General features: G+C 30.6%; 4 protein-coding genes across 11 annotated transcripts; 3 read left to right on the top strand and 1 right to left on the bottom strand.

Annotated features, from left to right (window-relative positions):
- Positions 1 to 137: 137 nt before the first annotated feature.
- Positions 138 to 10,782, top strand: LOC145963584 (alpha1,4-N-acetylgalactosaminyltransferase 2-like). 3 transcript variants are annotated; one of them, XM_083085694.1, is made up of 4 exons: positions 138 to 1,159; positions 1,702 to 2,326; positions 4,456 to 5,060; positions 7,137 to 10,782. In XM_083085694.1, the coding sequence occupies exons 2-4, from the start codon at positions 2,125 to 2,127 to the stop codon at positions 7,404 to 7,406; spliced, it is 1,077 nt and encodes a 358-aa protein (XP_082941820.1). In that variant the 5' UTR covers positions 138 to 1,159; positions 1,702 to 2,124; the 3' UTR covers positions 7,407 to 10,782. The 3 variants fall into 3 exon arrangements, with proteins under 3 accessions (XP_082941820.1, XP_082941819.1, XP_082941818.1); XM_083085692.1 differs by having other exon boundaries at positions 139 to 1,159; positions 2,116 to 2,326; XM_083085693.1 differs by having other exon boundaries at positions 138 to 2,326.
- On the bottom strand, positions 1,889 to 23,031 carry Pgap1 (GPI inositol-deacylase). 3 transcript variants are annotated; one of them, XM_083085687.1, is made up of 15 exons: positions 22,911 to 23,031; positions 22,497 to 22,674; positions 22,067 to 22,220; positions 21,853 to 21,957; positions 21,659 to 21,762; positions 21,145 to 21,588; positions 20,828 to 21,078; positions 20,326 to 20,751; positions 19,863 to 20,246; positions 19,354 to 19,725; positions 16,486 to 19,275; positions 16,038 to 16,200; positions 15,778 to 15,892; positions 13,507 to 13,686; positions 1,889 to 5,096 (listed from the first exon to the last, which is right to left on the bottom strand). In XM_083085687.1, exons 2-11 carry the CDS (start codon positions 22,650 to 22,652, stop codon positions 18,999 to 19,001), a joined length of 2,673 nt encoding a protein of 890 aa, XP_082941813.1. In that variant the 5' UTR covers positions 22,653 to 22,674; positions 22,911 to 23,031; the 3' UTR covers positions 1,889 to 5,096; positions 13,507 to 13,686; positions 15,778 to 15,892; positions 16,038 to 16,200; positions 16,486 to 18,998. The 3 variants fall into 3 exon arrangements, with proteins under 3 accessions (XP_082941813.1, XP_082941814.1, XP_082941812.1); XM_083085688.1 differs by having other exon boundaries at positions 15,970 to 19,275; XM_083085686.1 differs by having other exon boundaries at positions 16,038 to 19,275.
- On the top strand, positions 11,805 to 15,753 carry LOC145963585 (alpha1,4-N-acetylgalactosaminyltransferase 1-like). 4 transcript variants are annotated; one of them, XM_083085697.1, is made up of 5 exons: positions 11,805 to 11,930; positions 12,143 to 12,324; positions 13,528 to 13,924; positions 14,161 to 14,374; positions 15,014 to 15,752. In XM_083085697.1, the coding sequence occupies exons 2-5, from the start codon at positions 12,150 to 12,152 to the stop codon at positions 15,239 to 15,241; spliced, it is 1,014 nt and encodes a 337-aa protein (XP_082941823.1). In that variant the 5' UTR covers positions 11,805 to 11,930; positions 12,143 to 12,149; the 3' UTR covers positions 15,242 to 15,752. The 4 variants fall into 4 exon arrangements, with proteins under 4 accessions (XP_082941823.1, XP_082941822.1, XP_082941821.1 ...); XM_083085696.1 differs by having other exon boundaries at positions 12,097 to 12,324; XM_083085695.1 differs by having other exon boundaries at positions 11,805 to 12,067.
- LOC145963586 (uncharacterized) lies at positions 16,526 to 18,594 on the top strand. Its single transcript, XM_083085699.1, has 4 exons — positions 16,526 to 17,201; positions 17,391 to 17,693; positions 17,780 to 17,982; positions 18,186 to 18,594. Exons 1-4 carry the CDS (start codon positions 16,937 to 16,939, stop codon positions 18,369 to 18,371), a joined length of 957 nt encoding a protein of 318 aa, XP_082941825.1. The 5' UTR covers positions 16,526 to 16,936; the 3' UTR covers positions 18,372 to 18,594.
- Positions 23,032 to 23,036: the final 5 nt, after the last annotated feature.

Here is a 23,036-nt window from a genome sequence, read left to right as displayed (position 1 = left end):
CCTGTACATTATCATCGAGTACATTTACATCGTGTCGCAAATCATGTCGACGTGTATATTTACACGTCGCGTCGTTAAACACCCGCGGATCTTTTCGCGAGAATCCAGACTCCGGACTCTCGAGGAGAAGAGCAACAAGAGCGTCGTGCGTCACGCGTCGTCGTCGACCCCGTCGTCATCCTTACGCATGCGTCGGAAGTATATCTCGTTATAGAGCATAGTATCAACTAGCAGAGGGGTGATACTCGACCTTTCGATTGTCAGCGAAGTTATTGCAAGTAGTCGTGAAATGTGATCACGTCGAGGAGGAGGTCTGTCTCCCTGTGCTCAATCGCAAGCAATATTATCATACATATCGCGATCGAGTCGTTTTGCCCTAAATACTCATGAAACCGCGTTGATTGTCAGCGAGACGATCGATACGGATGGCGGAAAGAGGTAGACGACGCGAAAGCATCCTGACGTGTCTGTCAAGTTGAGCAATAATAATGCTCCGGAATTTTCCGGAGGAAGGAACAAGATTCGCCAAGTTGTCGACGATGAGAATTAACATAATCAGTAATGCTCAATTAACATGATATCATCTTGTGGCAATATTTCGCATATCAATCGAGGATAGCCAGTTTAACAGCTACTATCTCGCATAAGACACTGGCGCGAGTACCGAGTACTCCCCATGTGAGCGAATACTCTCGCTCTCTCTTTCTCTCTCTTTCTATTTCTCTCGAGTTCTTATCTCGAAACGGAATGACACATTTTCTTTAACACGTCCAAAGTTTTATTCCAGTGTGAGATTCGGCCCCGTCAACGCGAAACGACGGATTTCGGATGGAAAAGAGAGAGAAAGACCGACCGAGATTTAATTTTCATGTCGGATTTAATTTCCTCCTCGTCGCGGGATCGTGTAACATCATAGCATCCGATCGTAACGCGAAAAGACGGGGAAAAGAGATGCACGGCAATTTTGTTACGTATTACAATTATAAATGTACTGTGTGCCATGAATATTAATATCGTAAGATAAGAAGAAAAATACCACATACGTATATCATATTTGAATTGGAACGTGATGATTGGAGGCCGACGCCTATTGCGCACAAGGGAGACTTGTATAAAAATAAGGACGAAAGGACGAGCTTAAACAAGCGCTGTGAATCAGGTACTTGTACTGCAATTTGCAAAAAAGAGTTTCGCGATATTTTTCCTAGCACTTCTAAACAAGAGGCTTTTAAAGTTCCTGTTTTAAGAATAGATAGCCTCGTTTAACATTTTATTAACATAAATTTCTCACATTTTTACGTGCGATCCTTCCCGCGTGGTTCAAAAACTTCTTGGTTCAATGAACCGTCACTTGTACACATGTAGATTATTCTATTATCATACGCGATAATCTAATTTTGAATCATTCTCTTCAAAAGAATTAAGATTATTTAAACTGTCTCTGACAATTTGCATGACACATGCTCGATTCATTTCTACACTTATACTTTGACACTGTTCGAATTAACATATACAAGAAGAACGACCGTCCATTAAAATTGTTTCGAAATTATACTTATATAGTTTCTTGCGACATAATAATCAAGGAAATAACTCTCGTATATATTGCATTTTTATGTGACTTATACGATATCTTCTCGCTTATCATGCCTGAAATTGAAATATTACAGTCATCTTATCTCTTTTTGTGTGCTATTTCAGAAATAAATCTGCAGTCTCTCCGCATGTTATTTTCTGTCAAAAGATTCATTCTTACATTCTTTTATTTTAAAATATATAGCCATTACATAGCCATTCCATAATCTCTTTTTGTATGCCATTTTTATGGGATTTCAAAAATAGATCTGCAGTGCTTCTGCTTTCTGCTTGTTTTTTTCTGTCAAAAAGATTCATTTCTACATTCTTTTATTTTAAAATAATTAATTACATATTTATAGATAAGCTTGAATGCATTTTTCGTCTCGCATGGCTCTTTACATGTGTATTTTTTTATATTAGAAGCATTGTAACTGTTAGATTTTTAATTTTGAGAAAAAAGAACGCACTATCTTTTGAAAAATAAATAGAAAGCGAAAATTACATTCGAAATATAAATCGGTAATTTTATCTCGATAGTGCATTTGAATGAGAATATTAACAAAGATGAAAAAAAGATTATTGTGGTGCGGCTTCACATTCGCCGTCGTGCTGCTCATCCTTATGATCTCGACCGAGAACAACATCATCCAAAGGATACCGTTCTTTGACATGTCGACAATCAACAATATCAAATGTTACGATGAAGTCTCGTCCGCAGAAGGCATTCGTGATTTCGATCCAGAATCAAGTAATATGACAGTCAATTATTGTTATTTATCATTATTGTCATTTTTCCTCGTATCAAGAATTCGAGAAAGTGGAACAAGTCTATGATTCACGAACTTTGTACACTTGACATACGCGATTTCGGATAAAATTCTTAGAAATTATAATGACAGATATGTTTACATTTGAGAAATTTTGAACATAAAAATAAACCAATTTTGTCACATTTATAAGATTTATTTTAGATATGATTTCACAAACTTGGGAAGCTTTCTCGATCTCTAAAATTACAGGAAATAAAACATAAATTTTTGTTACTATAATTTTCAATAGTACTCTCTAAAAGTAAATCAGTATATTATTACAGTAAATAGTCACTGATTGCAGCAGTTATAAGTACAGCATTGTAAATCAGTGATATTTTATTGAATCAGTTAATAATTTTGACTGTTTCAATCAGTAATATTTCTCAATATCAGTAATATTTCTTTCGTTATCGTCACTAATATTAAACTATAATTCATCTCTTCATAATTTTCATTAAGTCGTCAGACATATCTAAAGCCTCTCTATTGAGATTGTATCAGAAATTAAATCGAAATAATACTTCTAATTTTATCTGTCGCTCTTTGCAAACTTTATATAATTCTTATGACTAAAACTAAATACGAGAGAGATAACGATCGTAGCGGTAAACGAACGAACTAGCGATTACTAGTTTTACAGTGAATTTTATTTTAACTGACCATAATCAGTGAGATATAAGATAAAATAACAAAAAAATAAGCGTTTCCACTGAAGATCAGTAAAATACTCACTGATTCTCAGTGAAATCTTATTTTACCGTTTAAATTAGTAATATTTTCACTGATTCACTTTTAGAGAGTAGAATTCTTATTAATTAAAAATCTAGAAAATTAAAATTAAAATTAAAATTTATTACTCTCTAATGTTTTCTATTTAGTTAATAATAAAGAAAGACATACTTATATTTTTTGAAATTGAAAATGATTCAGTCAGTGATTAAAATTGTAGTAAATTAAATATGATAAGTCATTCGCGCTGGAAAAACCAAAGTATATTACTCATGATACTCTCGTGCACAGGAAATTATTCAAGTTAATTATTGACGCTTTATTCCTGCAATTTTGATGCGCTCAGCGAAACATCACTGTTGCGATATACAATTGCACGAAATGTGTAATATAATCAAAATATGCTTAATATGCTTAAAAAAGTGCATTACAACGCAATTTCTTTGAAGATGTACTATAATATGCACGATAAAATGTATATAATTATATATAATTATATATATATGAAATCTCTTATAATAGCTAATTTTTTTAACATATCTCTAATTTATTGGAAATATAATTAAATACAACTTATAATATTTTCGCGAGCAATCCTTAATTATTCGTATTCAAAATGTCTCTGATTGTGCGCGCAGAAAAAATTCACTCATATTTTTTAGCTAAATTTATATACATTTTATCTAGATGCAGTAATGCCTCATATTTTCATTTAAGTTTACAATCAGATAAGGATAATGTTTACTACAGATTTTTCAGAAATTACAGAAATACTCATCTTCGCATTCAAGCAACATTTTTTCTGCATTTATTTTATATGTGCCTGTTTTTAAACGATTCAACGTAGCGATTGCTTGGCTTTTTTGAAAAATTTGCTGAAGATTGCGTATCTCGAAAAAATGTTGGGACAAACTTCAATATTTTTTATATTTAATAACTTTAGTTATATCAATTTATATTAACTTTATTAATTTCAGTTATATCAATCAATGAGAAAAATTGAATGCAACAATAGATATTTAAACATTTTTTTTCAAAATCTTTCAATTTGAAATATTTCTTTTTAAAACATATTCGAGATATGTAAAATTTAAGATATTTTTATTTTTATCGCATGTAATAAAAAATTAATTTCTATAGAATTAGAGATATGTAAAATTTAAGAAATTTTTATTTTTATCGCATGTAATACAAAATTGATTTCTATAGAATTAATCTCAACACTTTCTGATCTCTGATCACCTAATCGATATCTAGTAATTAAATTATTAATATATATTAATATATAAATATTTATGTGAAAAAGGTTGTTCAAGTCTTACACGTTATACTTCAGATGATAAACCGGTACCAGGAAGGAACATCTTCTTCCACGAGACTTCCTGCTTCGGCGAGGAGGGTCTCGTGCTGAATGCCCGGCAAGCCTGCGCCGTTGAATCGGCGGCGCGGATGAACCCGACGATGACCGTGTATTTATTGTTCGTCAGCAAATCCGACTTCTCCAACAGCACGCGCGAGATCGTCAGGCACTTGCTCAACTATCGTAACATCAAGATCCGACACATCTATCCGAATAGATACGTAAAGGACACGCCGTTCGAGGTGTGGTACACTAGCGGTATGCTGAAGAAGAGCCACTGGCCCGCCAGCCACATGTCCGATATGCTACGTTACTTGACCTTATGGAAGTATGGCGGTATCTACCTCGACCTAGACGTGGTGGTCATCAGTTCGTTGGAGAATCTGACCAATTTCGCCGGTGCCGAGGATTGGGACGACGTCGCTGCCGGTGTTATGGGCTTCGACACGTCGGAGCTTGGTCGACGCATAGCTGATGCCTGCGTGCGTGACTTCAAGAAGAACTTCCGCGGCGATGTCTGGGGCAACAACGGACCCGGAGTTATCACCAGGACATTGCAAAAGCTTTGCGGGACGATAAACGTGAGTATTGAAAGCAGTAGAAATTGAGAGAAAACTCTAAAATTAAATTTAAAATTTCAATTGTTAATTGTCTTAATCTTAAAAAAAAAGAATTTCTTTACTTTCGAAGAAATAAAATAAGTATCAATAATTTTGACATATGTCTTTAACAAAAAAAAATCATGAACAGAACAGATGGTTATAAGAATTATGTATGAATGAATAAACAAATTATTTAAGAATATTTGTGTATGATCTGTTCGATAAGCGTAATATGATGTTTATACAGCAATGATTAAAAAAAAACTGTGGAATAAATTTGAATCCATCATTTCGTGACGTTAGCAAATTACACGTTTACTCAGTCCTTGTTTAAATAAACGAGACACGATAATATGCATAAAGTAAACAACAAAGTGCATTCATTAATAAGAAGAATAAGGGACATGCCCTATTGAATTGATTCGTTCAGCGGATATAGTCCATTATGCTCTTAAAAGAAGATTAAAGATGCCGATTTAATTCGCAGCGGATTAAATCCACCCAAAAAAAATCATCCTTATATTTACTTTGTCATTTTTGTCAATTTGCTAACAATACAATTAAAACACGATTGTTAAAAGCATTATTAACGAATAGCGTTATCAGTTTCTGCATAGTATTTTACATTTTATACGCACATACTAAGTGGATTCTAAATATCAGCAAGTCTCGAAGAAAAGATACTGTATCTAATGCAAATACAAACACAGACGTTTTCGTGATAACAGATAATAGTGATAACAGATGTCTCGTGTTTAACATTGTAATTTTTTATTTACACCATCTAATCTGCATGCTAATTTTCTTGCATGTTCCCGTATCTCTAATATCTTAATAATTGTTAATTTATGTTTCATTTCCATCCTATTTCTGTTGCACTTTATCAGTTGCATGATTTTTATATTTGGCAATTTTTCTAATTCTTCTTAAATTAAAATTAAAGTAAAATCTTTTTTGAAAAGTTAAATTATTTTTCTTAGCACTTTAAATTCCCCTTATTAATATAAATACATAAAAATGTATTATTATACATATCATAATACTTAGAAATGTATTATTTTATTAAATTTAATAATTAGAGCTTTGGCTCAAGTAATCAAAAAATTAAAAAGAAAATGTCATAAGAGCCAACGCGCGGTAGTTGGAGCGCAGAGAAGCAACAACACTTCTTTCTTTTTTCAATATTAGTTTATTAAAAAACACATTGAAATAACAAAAAACGAACGTTTCGGATCATCTTTTGATCCTTCTTCAGCGCGATGTTAACAATTTGTATTACAGATAGTGACGCGTTACATTAAACGAATTTGTTCTCGACGCATAGGTGACGCTAAATTGCATTCCGCGGAGGTCTAGTAAGCGCTCTGCTTCCAACAGTCAATTAAATATACTATAGTTATGCTATGCGACGTCACAGTAGATCAGATTCCGCGCTTTTTACAATTAATAATATAGTATGCCGCTGTGCGTCCCATGTCGTTCGTTTTTTATTATTATAATGTGTTTTTTAATAAACTAATATTGAAAAAAAAAAGAAGTGTTGTTGCTTCTCTGCGCTCTAACTACCGCGCGTTGGCTCTTATGCCATTTTCTTTTTAATTTTTTATATTATTTTATTACATGTTACATTAAAAAAGAGAATTTCCCATTTTAAATTCGATCTCTCTACTATTTTAAAATGCTATTTCTAACGTAAGATTTTAGAGAGATTGAATTTAACAGCCTATAAATTTCATATGACACTGTTTATCAGTTTCTGTCGCAAATCGGTTTTTGTACAGCACATTATCATTTTTCAAATTTTTCCAGAAATAAAAGTGTAGCAGTGTAAGCTCTGGAGCCAAACAATTATCCTCTCCGATCTATATCCACTTTTCGTAATAATGTACATCTACCAGCGAATCTGTCATTTATTTTTGATTTATCTTCGTTATAACGTTATAATAAAACTTTCCTATATACTAGCGAAGTATAATCATTTAACTTTGAAACATCCTGCATATATGTGTAATTGTATACATTTCCTTTAGTTATATAATTTATTATATCTTATAGGTGCGAGATATGACGACCGATCGTTGTCGCGGCTTCACAGTATTCCCACCGTCGGTCTTCTATCCGATTCACTATAAGAAATGGAAGAAATATTTCGACACGAGGGACAGTAATGCGACATTGAAAATATTGAGCAAGGCAAAGGCGATTCACGTGTGGAACAAGTTGAGCAAAGCTGAACAGGTGCGAGTGAACAGTCACGTGCCATACGCCGTTATCGCGAGGAAGCACTGTCCCTACGTTTTTAACAATTGTGGTAAAATATTTTAAATCCGAGTACATACATTGGAGGAAAATTAGCGAAAGTTCGACTGATAAAACAATATAGGAAAAATCCAAACGATCCATGTGATCTCTATAAGAAAAGCGCATCTGGTTTTAAGAAGGAACGCGACGAGTCAAGGATTCGCCAAATCAAATGTATTTAACGAGATAAAGGCTGATTTAGAAAAGTATTCTAATGATCCCGCAATACTTGTACATACGAATAAATTATATATTTAATATATAAAAATGTCACGTTGAAGAGACTATAGCGTCGCTTTACAATAAGTATTGCGGCGGCTATTAAATAATAAATCGTGCTACGATGCGCGATATAATGTCAGTTTGTAACTCATATGTATTAACGTGATAACCTCGATAGTGTAACATGTTGATAGCATATATATTGATCGCTTGTACAAGCCAACAAATTATTCCTATTCCGCTGTCAAGGAGGAAAAATCTATTTTTACATTTAAAGAGACTCGTCAATTGTATTTTTCGCATTTAGATTATATCGTAAGAGGAAACGCAATTTTGCTCATAAAATATTACTCAAATAAAACTCTAATCAAGTTATTCTCTACACTCGATAAAATCGTCTTAGCGAGCGAAAATCTCCGCAAAATCATCATAAAGGATTATCATCGCTAAATAAATTTTCAATAAATGTCTCAAGTGTGCGTATATACAATTCTCGAAGATTGATACCTATTTTATATCAAGATACGTGATATCGACTGTTCTAGTATCGAAATATACAAATAGTATATTAATTGACGGATTAGGATTCTTAAAGTAGAATAGATAATTAATTGCTCATCATAGAAAAACCAACAGTCATTTAACAGTGCGTAACGTTTTTGTCGAAATCTATTACATAAACATCGGACGAATGCAGTTACGAAAACTATGATCCATTAGTACAAATTATCAAAAACAATTAATTTATATTGATAATATTATATTAATATTATTAATATTATTATAATCATATTAATATTATTATTATTATTATTATCTATATTATTATTAGTAATATTATTATAATTAATTATTAATATTATTATAATCAAAGATTTCGGCGCACAGCAATGTAATTTCCTAAGAATTTGAGAGAATTAATCTAATAATTGTATATACTTTTTGTGTTCATAAATCTGAGATTAATTTTCTCGAGTTCTTAACAAAGCGAGTTAGATCACTTAAATTCTTGCATTCATGCTGTGAATATTGTTAATATTAATGTTATTGTTTCTCGAATGTATAATAATAATTCGCTGCGTATACGCAAGCATGGCATAGTTTAAATACCAGACTATCGTAACTTCGCTGATCTTCTTGGAAATGGCTTTACAAAAATCGATGTGACTGGATATATTTCATTTTAGCTCATCGCATAAAAACTCATCACATAAAAGCTCAATATTACGATGTTACGCTCAATGTTACGATAGTATTGATATTATGGCTGTGCAATATTTTGCTTTATATCCGAGATTGACGACAAATGTGTTCCGCGCATGTTATCGAGAATCTATAGATTTTTTGTAAAATCAATCTTTTTCAAAAGATTTTTAAAAAGATTGGTTTTATAAAAAATATGCAACATATCTATATTAATAACATATCCATTTTTGACGAATTTTTCCTTGCATTTGTCTGTTGCGAATAGTTTGATCTTGATAGTAATAAATATTTTATTTGTTCTTATTTATAATAGTTGAATAGGAAAATTAATCATATTCTTGATGGAAAAATATATAGAAATTGAGTATTAGAAAGCTAGTTTGGCTCGATGTGCCAATAGTTAATGTTTTAAATCATTAGAGTGTAAACTCGGTTAAACAACAACTTTGTTAAACTGTTGACCATACATATAAATTATGTGTTCCCATTTTACATTAAAATATATTCAAATAAATTCAAATAAATTCATTATAGTTAAAAGGTCCAGAGAAATTAAGAGTTAAACAATGAAAAAATATAATTTACTCCTTTTTGTACTATTATACATACATGTTATAAAACTATAAAATTGCAAGTGCGTTAACGTAAAGTAAGAAATTATGACAAATATCGACAACAAATGACAAATATATCAATAATTCTAAACATATTATTTCAAAAAATCTATCTTAAAGTATTCGCATGTAAGTTGATAGTACAATTGGAAGGATGTTAGAAATTTTATACTTGCAAAAATAAATGAAATAAATTTGAGTTGAGTAAGGATTTTATAAATTTTGTATATCAAATGATAAAAAATGTTTTATAATATTATATTATATAATTTTATAATGTTATATAATTAATTTTATATATTATATAATTTTATAATATTATATTATATAATTTTATAATATTATATTTTAATATCCGAAATCCGATATTTAACTCCATTTCATATTGTACAGAAATATATAGCATAAGTCTCTCAAAAAACTAAAGATTTATTTTATCAGTGAATATATATATATAAGTATAGTCAGGGTTTCTCTCTTTCTCTCTCTCCCATTTTACGAATATTTGGAAAACAATGCATTTTCTTGAAAAATGTTTGAAGTAAAAATCATTGATTTTAAGGGAGAAGGACAGACTTTTAATCAGTGTAATTTTCGGAACTTGAAGATCTTCTTTGATTTTTAAATAACAAACTAACCGCAAAATATTTTTTAAATCAAGCACTTTGTTTTTAAAACTTTTTTATGAATATAGGTACATTGTTTCCACAGATATTCGGAATACAAAATTAAAAAGGAATATAACTTATGTGTTTATATGATATGTGTATAATGTGTATGATATAACTTGTATGGGTGGCAAATGTTAGCAAATATGAGAAAATGATAAAAGATGTTTTATTTAAAAGCTATACTATTTATTCGAAATAGCCATCATTATAATTGATTTATTTTCAAAGATGGTATTTTGATTTTCTTTTAAAGATATTTAATGATATGATCAAGGATTATAAAATTGTCAAAAAAAAAGAGAATATAAAAATGATATATTGTACGATAATAAAACATACGTGTAGATACTTCTTATTTTTTTATTTATTATATTTTATGCCAATTTTCTTCGTCTTTTCCGCTACTTTGTTTTTTTAATTTTTTATAAATAGTGAATCAACAACAATTAGTAATTATTTCTGAAGTTATACATAATTAGAGAAGAAATTATTGTGGGTGTGGGAGTAGAAATAAGATTATGTATGTATAGAGACAGAAGATGCTATTTTATATAATAAAAATTTTTTAATACATGAAATTTTGAAGATATAAAAAATTAAAATTATATTTTGTACATATAATTTGTACATATATTTATCGATTCTCTAGCTATATTCTGGTTATAAAAACATAATAGAAATAAAATGACTTCAAAAAATCAAAATATACTTCAGATACTGTCATTGCTCATTATATGTACATATAATAATATAAGTTTTATTTAATTAGATATATATTGAGTTGTTAAATAATTACTTTGTGAAAAGTCAACTTTACATTTGACATTGTCTCAAGTACGATATTATTTTTTAAGAAAATTTATTAAAGATTTAAAGATTTAAAGATAGTGTTTTTTAAATATTTTGGAAAAAAAAGTATGTCTCATATATATAAAGATCTCTCTTGACGATCTAATGGTTACCAGAAGCGAAATTCAATTCTCATTCTCATCAGTCATTCTCATTCAATCTTCGAATGACATGTTTTCAAGAGCAATTAATAATGCCAATAAAATGCTTCAAGATCTACCTGTCTCATTGTGTGTTTATATAACTTGAAATACAATGAGAGAGACTAAAGTCCAAACAAAGATTTATTCTTCTCTATCACTTTATTTTTCTATCTTTGAAAATTGTATAGCTATATATATTTTTGATAAATATACCTTTTTTGAAATATATACAACTTAATACATACGTCTTACATCTAAATTTACGATATTTCCTCAAAAGTTTACCGATAATTATAACAATTATGGAATAAAAAGTTATCTTACATGCGTCAGTTTGGTCTGGCCTTTGAGAAATTAATTGTTCGATATGATTCCTCATTCCAGGACTCGAGTAATTGATTCTTTATAACAGAAACAGAACGATTAAATGATTTCGTAATTCTTTTTCATCTATACTTTCTTTCATGTGAAGGATTAATTGTCATAATGCTTGAAGTCCACATATATTTCTAATATTAATAGAAATTATATATTAAGCAATATAATTTATATTAATATTAAGATTGTTTTATATATATATACTTTCGCTCGCTTTCTCTCTCTCTCTCTCTAAATAAAATATAAAAGGTTATCAAAATAAAGCTATATTTGATTCTCCACTCCCATATCATTCGAAGGTATTTGACATAGATATTTGCCAGATATTATGATGAAATCAGTGATAATCGAGCAGTCAAGAGCTATTTACCGCACACTCATCGCGGAAGTTCTTCCTCTTTGTCGGAATATCGTCTACTTGCAAGAAGCAGTACCACATTGACTACCACGGGAGATTGTGTATCAGTTGCGTTTTACATATTAGTTATTAGTTATTAAAAAATATTCGTTCGTATTAAAAACAACATTTTTATTTAAAATTATTATTTAATATTTTTATTTAATACGAAAAATCAATGTGTGGAAACCGAGAAATATTGATGGTAAATCATAAACTTTGACGAATTTACAGTGTAATCGGGAAGACTGCTAAACAGATAAAGTTATCTTTGTGACAGGTGAAGTATGAAGAAAGGTCGCGTATTGTTTATACTGTGTTCCCTGCTCGGATTAACGGCCATCGTTCGTGTATTTTGGAAAGAACTGTCGATAGAATTGACAGCCATCGTCTCATCCAAACAGCTTTACTGCTATTGGAGTAGATCCAATGGTATCGTGGAACTTAAGCAAGGAAAATGGGGTTAGTGAGAAGAAACGAAAAATAGAGATGTTCCTCTTTTCTTTCAAGTTAAGAAAAAACGATCTTAAATTCACGCGTAAAAATTTATAACACTATTGACAACTTCTGAAGTATATTAGTATATGATATCTCACATTTTGATAATAAATAGCATTATAACGATTCGTGTATTTTTCGAAAATGCGATATCCTTTAAATTATTTTATATTTTTTAGGATATATTTTTTATACAATTGTGAATTATAGAAATGTTTAACAATTAGATTAGATAATTATTCGAATTATCGTAAAAACTTGGAAAAACGAAATAATCAATTGTAAAGAAAATAAGAATTAAATAGGATAAATTTTCCTTAATAAAAATATTCTATTTCAAAGTCCTTGATCTATATGCAACTGAGGAATTCATATGCAATTACTCACTTACGCTAATGGCAAGCTTCACGGGAATAGAAATATGCGATCACAAATCGCACTAGACGAGTTATATAATGGCATTTGCGTAACTTATTTTTGTAGAATTTTTTTATAAGAGTTTTGCACGAGTCGCGTAATTATATTAAAAAAAGATATATTACTTTTTATGTAACATTGAGTGAGCACATATTTGCAGAACTATGTTTGTTGCTGCTTGTAATTCTAATAAAATTCGCGACCTATATAACATTAGATGTAATTCTTTAGTCATTTGAGACACTGTGTATGCAATGTAATATTATATCCACTCGTAATTAGAGAGGATAAAGAGTTGCGTTACAGTATAATATGATATTTTCAACGCTGTGTAATATATATTGCTCTGAATATATTTGTGCGAAATGAAAAATATTTTCACGAAAGAATGTTTTGTATTGTGAGATATGATTATCATTTTTGCATTCTTTTTTTTAAAGAAAAAGATTAAAAAAAAAAAAATTTTTATACGATATTTAATCTTTAAATCGAAATGTCTCAGTTTCTGAAATTCAATTGTATAATTTAAAAATGTTTTAATTATATAGTAAATACATGTTTTTCTATTCTTATAGAATAGAAAATAACATGTAAAATTATTTATTGAATTAATAACGGATATATACAGGAAGTTATATACTGTGTTTCTGATTAAATATTTTTTTTGTGTATACATTTCGGTTTAAGAGATAAAAGTTCTTGTTCGGAAGTTTGCTCGAGTAAACATACCTGCTCTTCTGTAATTCCTAGATGAAGAAATGCTAATACCAAGCCGATGCATATTCTTTCATAACACCAATTGTTCACCGCCTTATCTCACTCCTCGACAAGCGTGCGCCGTAGAATCAGCAGCCAGGAACAATCACAATTTGAATGTCTTTGTGCTTTTCTTTGCGACCGGCCAGTTTTCTGAAAAATCCCAAGCATTCGTCGATATTTTGCAGACATACGACAATGTATACATAAGGAGAGTACGTTTGTCGACATACGTTATCGATACACCATTAGAGAGTTGGTTTTCGAGAAACATTCAAGAATTTTCAGAGAATCATGATTGGCTACATAAAGATTTTCACGATTACATCCGGATGTTGACACTATGGAAATTCGGCGGCGTGGCGTTAAATCTGAACAATATAATACCGACGTGAGTTACGCGATCATCTCCAATCGAAAGTCTCAAAGTAAATTCGGTAATAGCAGATAAAATTGAGACAGTTCTCTTTAAAGTTTTCTCACATTAACATACAAGTAAGAATGTATCTTGAGAATCTGTGTCAGATATTCCACGGAAACTTATGCGTGACTAAACAAATACTGGCATTGGAATATTTGTAAAACTTAAAGATGCAATGACAAATAAATATGAAAATTTATATTTAGATCCTTGGATGAGTTGACTACTTTCGCGGTTGCGCAAGACAATCAAAGTACGGACGTCGATGTGTTCGGCGTGGACACAAGCACGAATTTTGGCATGAACTTTGTCGACACTTCAATAGAAGTTATTAAAAATATCAACGTGAAGAATTATTCGCGATATAACATCACAAGAGTAATAACTGAAGTTCTGCAAAAACTCTGTTATGAGCAATATGTGAGTATAAAAGGACTTATTAAAACATATATAAAAACAATATGTATTTGACACAACATTATTATAGAGAAAAATTGTTTATAGATCGAAAACCGTGTTTTTTATCTTTTACATGATATATTATTTATTATTTACACAAACATATTATTTATTATTTATATTATTATCTGTTATAACTAAATGCATATTAAATAGAAATTTTTTTATAAATAGTACGAAACATTTTAGTAAAAAAAATAAACCAAATTTTTTTTTTATGAATTTATTTCATTATATAATATTATTAAATCCCGTGATGAGAAAAAAGTTGAAAAATTATATTTTATAACAAACTTTTAAATGTCATAGTTTAATTTTTATGCGCGGACGAGAGATTTTAAATATTTTTAAATTTATAATATGAATCATAAATAGAAAAAGCATACATAATTTTTTTATCGCGTGACCACAGTGTCATTGTTTGCGTGATCGCCGGACGATTAATAAATCTCGTTGCGTTAGAATGTATCGAATGATTAATGCGAAGATAATTTAGCTATGATACAAATAATTGATATGTGGGGAAAAAACGCAACGAATAAAATGCCTTCGACCTTACGTGTGTAATTACGTTAATTCGAATAATATCTTATTTTGCAGGATAGAGAATGCAAGCAGTTCACGATTTATTCACCGGAGAAATTCTACTCTGTGCTTCCTTACTCACGGAATATGGATGAATTGATGAAAGTGATGCAAAACGCACAAATGATCTATTCGTGGACAAATTATAGTCGGGATACTAAAGCGGATATAGTGGCGACTTACAGAATAGCTGCTAAACTGCATTGCCCGAAGATATACGAGTATGCTGGAAATCAATTTTAAAATCGCGACATTAGCAACGCAAATTTATACAGAATATATGTGTGCGCACATATATGTATGTGTGTGTGTGTGTGTGTGTGTGTGTATATATACGTATATAAATATAATATTGTAAATGCACATAAATGTCTGTGTGTTTTCTCTATTATATAATTATGTAGACTCAACATATTTAAATGGATTGGAGCATTTGTATCAATTAATTAACAATTAAAAATATAAGTGACAAATATTTCTATTTATTCTTATTATAATATTTTTTAACGAGTATGCTGGAAACCAATTTTAAAATCGCGACATTAGCAAATTAATATACAGAATATATGTGCGCGCACGCACGCACGCACACACACATATATATATGAATATAACATTGTAAATGCATATAAATATGTGTGTGTGTTTTCTCTATTATATAATTATGTAGACTCAACATATTTAAATAGATTGGAACATTTGTATCAATTAATTAACAATTAAAAATATTTCTATTTATTCTTATTATAATATTTTTTAATTTTTCTTTATTTAATTACCTTCCATTTTCGCGCAAATGGCGTTCTTCTGGCGTATCACATATTTCAATGATGTTTTACAGTCGTGTAACGAACCGATCCCAATAAGATTCGATCTATAATGCTTGTCTTCGATCTGTAAGAATAAATACAATATAAATAACGAATATAAATCTCGATTTTTGTTCAGCAAATTTCTTTAGAAATACATACTTTGCAACTCAATTGAATCACTTGAATTTTTACCAATGAATAAGAAAATACAAAGAGAGTTTATTTACCGCATTTTTGCGCCTATTAAACCGCTTGGATAATTTTATTCAGCGTTTCGATTGGCTCTTCCTTCGATCGTGAACGCGCGCGATTGGTCCGTTTCAAAATGAACGAACAAATTCGGTGACGTTCAATGACGTCAGGATATTTTTTTCTTCTCGCACATTGAGGCTGCGGTCAAAGGGTACTTTCCGATTTGCGCATGAAGTGACAGAAAATGTATAATATGCGTGACATGGGCTGCATTCCGTTTCATGCATTATGCGCAGAAAATCTATAGTATATGTTACATATATTATAGATTTTCTGCGCATAATGCGTGAAACGGAACGCAGCCATGAACTATACATTTTCTGTCACTTCATGCGCATCATGCGTGAATCGGAAAGTACCCAAAGTGACGCTGAGGATGCTTTGAAGCGTTTGATTGACCAATCAGGTTAAAGAAATCTTTACTCCTTTTATCCTGATTGGTCAATCAAACGCTTCAAAGCATCTTCAGCTTCAGCGTCCCTTTGACCGCAGCCTGAGCAATGTCCTTTGACATCTTAACCTCGTCCACTTCACTTATGCGTGATTAATATTTCGTAATATATGCGCATAAATAACGCCACTCGTTATATAATCATATAATCTTCAATGACGAAAATCAATAATGAAGTTTCCCGCAATTTTCGACGAAAAGAAGAAGGAAATTGAACCGTTCAAATGTTTAAAGAAAATTTGACAGGTTAAAGTTCCCTCGATGGACGATGTAAATAATGATGAAGAAAAATGAGAAAAATCATTCACGTGCGCTGCTTATGCAAGATTGTTATTGCAATCGTGCTCTTATCAGTCCTCGAATGTGGGGTACCACGATAGTTGCTTGATAATCATCGGTCTCTCCGAGACTCGATCGTGTTCGATGAAAAGAGCGTCAACTGCAATATTGTTTCGTGATATTGTTACGAAAACATTCAAAGGTCGATCGTCACTAAAGAACACGATCGTCTTTCTCTCGGATTCGCGATATAGCACGCATCGACGACGAATCGCTGGACGATTGAACGTGTCCACTACCGCAATGACCAAGCAAATCTTCAAGGGTCGTAACGATCACTACAACGGTATCACGGTCGATTCGATCGAGGAGGCTTGTGACAGTAAAATATTCGCTCAGCGTCTGAAAGGTGGGCGCATTTTATTATAAATGAAAATATAAAAATTGTATGAAGAAAAACCTCTTAAATTGATCCTCTCTGATTTATTATTTGGCAAAATGTATTTTATATTAAAGTGAAAGCGTTAACAGTTCCATTCTCTTCTTTTTAAAATGACATCAAAATAGATTCATCACTTATAAATGTCCTTATATATAGATTCTTTGGAGCAATGGACTAAAGATAAAAAACGTGCTGTATGGTTTTGCGTACATATACCGAACACAGAATGGGTTCCAATATTGACAGAACAGGGATTCATCTTTCATCATGCAAAAGAGGAATATGTCATGTTATATCGTTGGTTGCCCAGTGAAGAATGCAACATTCCAAAATATGCTCATACATTCTTAGGTGTTGGTGCATTTGTGTTCAACAAGGATACTAATGAAATTCTTGTTATTAAAGAAAAGTATGCACTCAATAAAGCCTGGAAACTTCCAGGTGGCTATGTAGAGCCAGGTATCTTAATCTAGGCAATGGTATATATATATATTTTTTTTTTTTGGTTTTATCATCATGTATATATATGTATCTATAATTGTTAGGAGAAGATATTGAAGTAGCAGCTAAAAGAGAAGTACTGGAGGAAACAGGAATTCAAACAGACTTCAAGTGTCTAATATCTTTTAGACACGGACATGATTACTTATTTGGATGCTCGGATATATACATGATTGCATACTTAACACCTCAGAATTTTGAGATTCAAAAATGTAAAAGGGAAATTTCAGAATGCAAATGGATGAAGGTACAATGAGATTCGTAAGATTATTTCCTCATATATTGTGTCCAAACCAAGATATTATTGTATTTGATTTATATATAATTTTAACAAAGTGTATCACAAATGTTCGATATGTTAAATTGTAATAATTGTATATAACATATGTTGCATATCTGTATCCCAAATTGTATAACTGTTTTAAATATCAAATTTGTTTTTTTTTTCAGTTGACTGAATTCATGCAACATCCAGAAGTACATGCAAATAATAAAACTCTAGCGAAAAAAACAATAGATTTTTTGCGACATGAAATGGGCATGGTTGCAAATTATGGAATACATCCTATCACCAAAAAGCAGATATGTGTATACAGTGTAGAAAACATAGATGTTGGAACTACATTTATGGAATAAGTTTCCTTTTAAGAGAGCAAAAGAGAGATATATTGTATTATATAAAATTAAATGTAGATAGAAAACATTTTATAATAATAATATACATAGCATTGTTACTGCTATACGAGCAAATGTACAAAATAATTTAGATGACATAGTTAAATACTGTATATATAATACATATCATTAAATGATGTTATAAAAATCGATGAAATTTTTTAATAAATTATATTAAGAATAATTTTTATCTATACTTATATATATCACACACATATCACAACAAGAAAAGAGTCTTGCATTATAGTACACAAACATCCTCTGATTAATTTGCGCTTATTCTTAAAGTGTTGCTAACGAACTATCTTTAGTCTTATTATACATTACATATTTTGACTACTTTTGTACAAAACAATACTTGTATGCCACAACATTATTATATTACTTTTTATATTACATAATCTAATAAATATATTCGAATGTAATATATATCGAATATAATATAATCTAATAAAAATATTCGAAATATAATAAATTTTAAATAACAGTCATGGCTATGATGGCATGATTCAAATTGTTTTATACAAAATTATTGATGGATGGTGAGAAGAATTGCATAAACATAATATTTCTGCAAATTATTACCTTTTAAGATAGGTTTTTAGGAATTATAGTATTTAGTGTGAGGAGTGTTACTATTGCGGCTGTGATAGGTGGCATATACCAATGATAAAAGAATGGACGCGGAGCTCCTGTCATGGAAAGAACGACCCAACTGGTAAGACGTAATATGCTGCTTAATATAAGCGAACGAGCTCCGTCATCTGTAGGATAGATATGTACAATACCCAATGTACTACACGCAGTTAGTATTATCCAACTTGTTAGAAATACAGGGTCTTCTGAAGTGAGTCTCATGTCGTAGCTGTATGTTAATATGTTCTCATTAATACATATGAGAGATTTATGTGTGACTCGAAATCGAGAAATTTATAATACATACCTGAAATTTTTTGCCCAAACTAAGACAGCTGGAATTGCTGGGATTGCAGTAAAAGTCCACAATAGGAACAAGATAAGATGATTATATATTTCTTGACAAGGGCTTCTAGTGTTTTCTTCTCTTATATTCATGAAACGTTTAAACCAATTGAAATGCTGAAGCGAGGTCATTAATATCTCTTCCAAATAATCTTCATACATCCTTGTTAATTTCAAAAAATATAGAAATACTGAAACGACCATAGCTAGAGCTCCGCATGTTGCTGGAATTAGGGATAATACGAGAATAGTTGTGATAAACGGCAGCTGATTTAGACCATTCAATAACCAATCTGACCATGTTGTTGAATAAATTATTACACGTGCTAAAAATCTACAAAAAAAATATATATAGTATATATATATATATATATATATATGTATAAAATTTTTATAAGTTATCGTTATTAGTTAATTTTGATTTCATAATTTTACGAGAAAATAATTTTATATAAATAGAAAATTTCTTACTTGACAGCTATTCCATGTGCGACAGAACCCAGAAATATGACACAACAGCATACAGCAATGGCAGATATGCTGATAATGCATAAAGCAATGCAAGCTTCGTAAGTAATATTGAAAATAAAAGATAATATTATAGTAATAATTACTGCCTGTAGTTTGTCTGTACTATGTACCATCATAGAGATAAACAGTAAAAGTAAGCTGATAATTGTTATGTAAAGCAACGGCCAACGATCCCGTATTCTACAAGAGATCTTATCGATGATTCCTCCAGGTTGAATATTAATCGCGTAACTACATTCTGGATCTAATGTTACTCTTAAATCTGCCGTTTCGTTGCGGCGTCCGTAGAGAGTTTGCATTTTTATCGATTTTGGACCATCATCCCTGCATCATAACATTGAATATAGAGTGAGCTATATAACAAAAGTAAATTCCCTGCATTAAATATATTTGTGATATATACATATTCATGAAAAATCTCGATTGGGTCGATCCTGCACTCCATGATTCGAGCAATTCGACAACAGCATAATGCTTGACACAATCCGTCGATTTCATTTCAATTGTAACTACATCCATAATGTTAGGAAGCGTTACATAATATCTTATATTTCCCTTGATAGTTTCAATCAAGTTAGATCCGTAGAAACCGAAAAGATATTTAGGATGAAAGATTTTATTTTTTAAAGATTCAACTCGATTCTTATAATAATAGGAATCAAAGCTGACTGTAAGATGTTTATTCAAATCTTCTGGAGTTATCCTTACGATGATGTGCGTCATACTTAGATAACTTATTTCTTTCAAATCTAAATCAACGGCTTTTCTTGGGCGATGTAAAGGATCGATTAAAATTCTCGTGTTATTCGTCAAATTCCAACCCCACTCACTAAAATGTATATATTAAATTTTATCAGTAAACAATCATCTCTTTTGTAACAATAATATACACTTTCGTGCATTACCAAATTCTTTTATCTTGTTTCATGGATTTTTTACACATAAACAGCCAATCCTTGTTTTCCAAGTTTATTGCATCAATAGTTAGGGAATCGGATTTGTCAAATAGTTCTACTACGAGATATACAGTAGAAAATTTTTTAGATCTATTCTTCTTGTTCCAGACATACTGTTGAGATGGAATGTTTATCCATTCACTATTGTTTTCAAACTGAACTTTTTCCTTATAATGATACAACTTCTTGCCTGAACTATGCTGAAATATCAATTTTGTATTGAAGAAATGGTGTTATTGCAAAGATTGTAAACGATTATTGCTTACTTGTAAGAAGTGATAAGATAGGGCCTGCATTTTCAAATCAGGACTCGACGTAATTTTAAATGGTTTTTTCACATGATCTACAGCATCAAACAGTGCACGTACGATTACAAGTACCAGTTGCTTACACCATAAAATACTCAAATGATCTGTAGATTTCCAAACAGTTGGTACACTTGTAGAAAGGACATTTATATCTGCTGTATGATCGTAAGTTTGCGCGGCGGTTACGAGTATGTCACGTGGTCCACCCCCGATTGATATCACCTTCACTCCTGCATCCTTAAGTTTGTACAAATGTTTCTCCAATTCCTTATAGTAATTGGCGAAGACATTATCGAGAACTAAGGCTGGAGTATGTGGTGTAGCTAAATTTATTATAATACTTGCAAATGAAGCATTCATATTTGGCGCTAATAAGAGAGCTCCTTTTGCTACGAGACCACCCTATAAAATAAATACTGATTAAAAAAAAATTTCAGCTACATTGCATCTATGATATTCTTGTGTTTCTTACCATAGAATGACCAATCAGCACAACATTATCCACTTTACCATGATACAGAGCTAATATTGTCTTTATACAATGTGCAACATATGTAGTTTGGTCCATAAGCACACCTTATATTAATGAATTTAAAAAAATAACAATTAATATTATATACAAGATACCAATATAAATGCATATAATATTATTTGTGTTATTTTTACCTCCATACAACGCAGAATAATCCTTGTTGAAAGAAACAGTGAAGAAATCAAAACTGAAGGGAGTCTTTTTGCTTTTTCTTATACTTACTGAAGCAATGGAACGTACTGAAAAAAAAAGAAAAAAATGTAAACAATACATATATAAAGCACGTCTACTATATAAATATTTGTTATAGAATTAATTTTCTAGAATGTATAACAGAGTAATACAAACCTTGTTCAGGAGATCCAGCATTGCCCGGTATGAAAAGAACTGGTATTCCAGTAAAGTGTTTTCTCCTCAATTTTTCTGTCACAAAACCTTCTCCATAGGCATATAGTTCATATCGCGGATATTTCTCTTCTATATGCTTGTTTAAAAATATTCTCTGAAATAAAATAAGTTGCTTGAGAATCCACATAAGAAATTTTATACTTATTTTTGTACAATATATATATATATATATATATATTTTAATAAATGGAATAAATCTATATTTATAGTTTAGGAAATAAAGAGAATTATTAAGTCTAGTTACAAAAAAAAGATCACTTATAATACAATAGATATAGGGTGGATAGAGAGATAAGTGTATCGTACAATCTCTACTATTGTAACAGGCATTCTGATAAAGTATTTTGTGCCACACATGTGATACACATACCACATATTGCGGATATTCGAACATGTATGTCATCTCGCATGTATTCTCTTCAAAATCGGTAACGTATCTTGCGACTCCGAGAATATAGAGCACAGAAATCATTGCAAAAAACGGCACTAGCGAGCCATATATCATCATCCATTTTATTGAAACCATCTCGAATATGTTTCTGAACCACCTAAAATTTAAAATTGATATTTATTATTTGTTATTCAAGTGACTCGAATGATATTGATGAATTTTTTTTTGATACTCGGCACACATGTTTCTCGTCAGTTACAATTCAAATTATATGTGAACCGAATTGAAAATATATGAATTAGATTAATATTATAAGATAAATATTAAGGTAATAAATAATAAGATTACAAGAATAAAACTTGTGTATTAAAATATGAGAGAATAATTACATACCAGACAGATCTCTATCGAATTAATGCCAAAGTCGAAATCCCTCAAGGTTACAACACAATCCGATCAGATATTGAAAAAAACACAAGTTCGAATGAAATTCTGATTATGCGCAGTAGCAATATTACA

This window comes from Camponotus vicinus, unplaced genomic scaffold, assembly GCF_025532165.1.
Source record: "Camponotus vicinus isolate PSW18456_S1 unplaced genomic scaffold, iyCamVici1.0 SCAF_12, whole genome shotgun sequence".
NCBI lineage: Eukaryota > Metazoa > Arthropoda > Insecta > Hymenoptera > Formicidae > Camponotus > Camponotus vicinus.
The sequence above is the reverse complement of the archived record's forward strand: the minus strand, read 5'-3'. Positions and strand labels throughout refer to the sequence as shown.

Excerpts from the sequence above, each read along its gene's own strand:
- LOC145963585 (XM_083085697.1), top strand. The coding sequence starts at position 12,150 with ATGAAGAAAGGTCGCGTATTGTTTATACTGTGTTCCCTGCTCGGATTA. Across the intron at positions 12,325-13,527 it reads ACTTAAGCAAGGAAAATGGG|ATGAAGAAATGCTAATACCA; the intron begins GTTAGTGAGAAG and ends TGTAATTCCTAG. Across the intron at positions 14,375-15,013 it reads AACTCTGTTATGAGCAATAT|GATAGAGAATGCAAGCAGTT; the intron begins GTGAGTATAAAA and ends CTTATTTTGCAG.
- LOC145963584 (XM_083085694.1), top strand. The coding sequence starts at position 2,125 with ATGAGAATATTAACAAAGATGAAAAAAAGATTATTGTGGTGCGGCTTC. Across the intron at positions 2,327-4,455 it reads TGATTTCGATCCAGAATCAA|ATGATAAACCGGTACCAGGA; the intron begins GTAATATGACAG and ends GTTATACTTCAG. Across the intron at positions 5,061-7,136 it reads AGCTTTGCGGGACGATAAAC|GTGCGAGATATGACGACCGA; the intron begins GTGAGTATTGAA and ends TATATCTTATAG.
- Pgap1 (XM_083085688.1), bottom strand. The coding sequence starts at position 22,652 with ATGGTTTCAATAAAATGGATGATGATATATGGCTCGCTAGTGCCGTTT. Across the intron at positions 21,079-21,144 it reads TATCTTATCACTTCTTACAA|CATAGTTCAGGCAAGAAGTT; the intron begins GTAAGCAATAAT and ends TTGATATTTCAG. Across the intron at positions 20,247-20,325 it reads TCGAGATTTTTCATGAATAT|GGATGATGGTCCAAAATCGA; the intron begins GTATATATCACA and ends GTTATGATGCAG.
- LOC145963586 (XM_083085699.1), top strand. The coding sequence starts at position 16,937 with ATGAAAAGAGCGTCAACTGCAATATTGTTTCGTGATATTGTTACGAAA. Across the intron at positions 17,694-17,779 it reads AGGTGGCTATGTAGAGCCAG|GAGAAGATATTGAAGTAGCA; the intron begins GTATCTTAATCT and ends TATAATTGTTAG. Across the intron at positions 17,983-18,185 it reads CAGAATGCAAATGGATGAAG|TTGACTGAATTCATGCAACA; the intron begins GTACAATGAGAT and ends TTTTTTTTTCAG.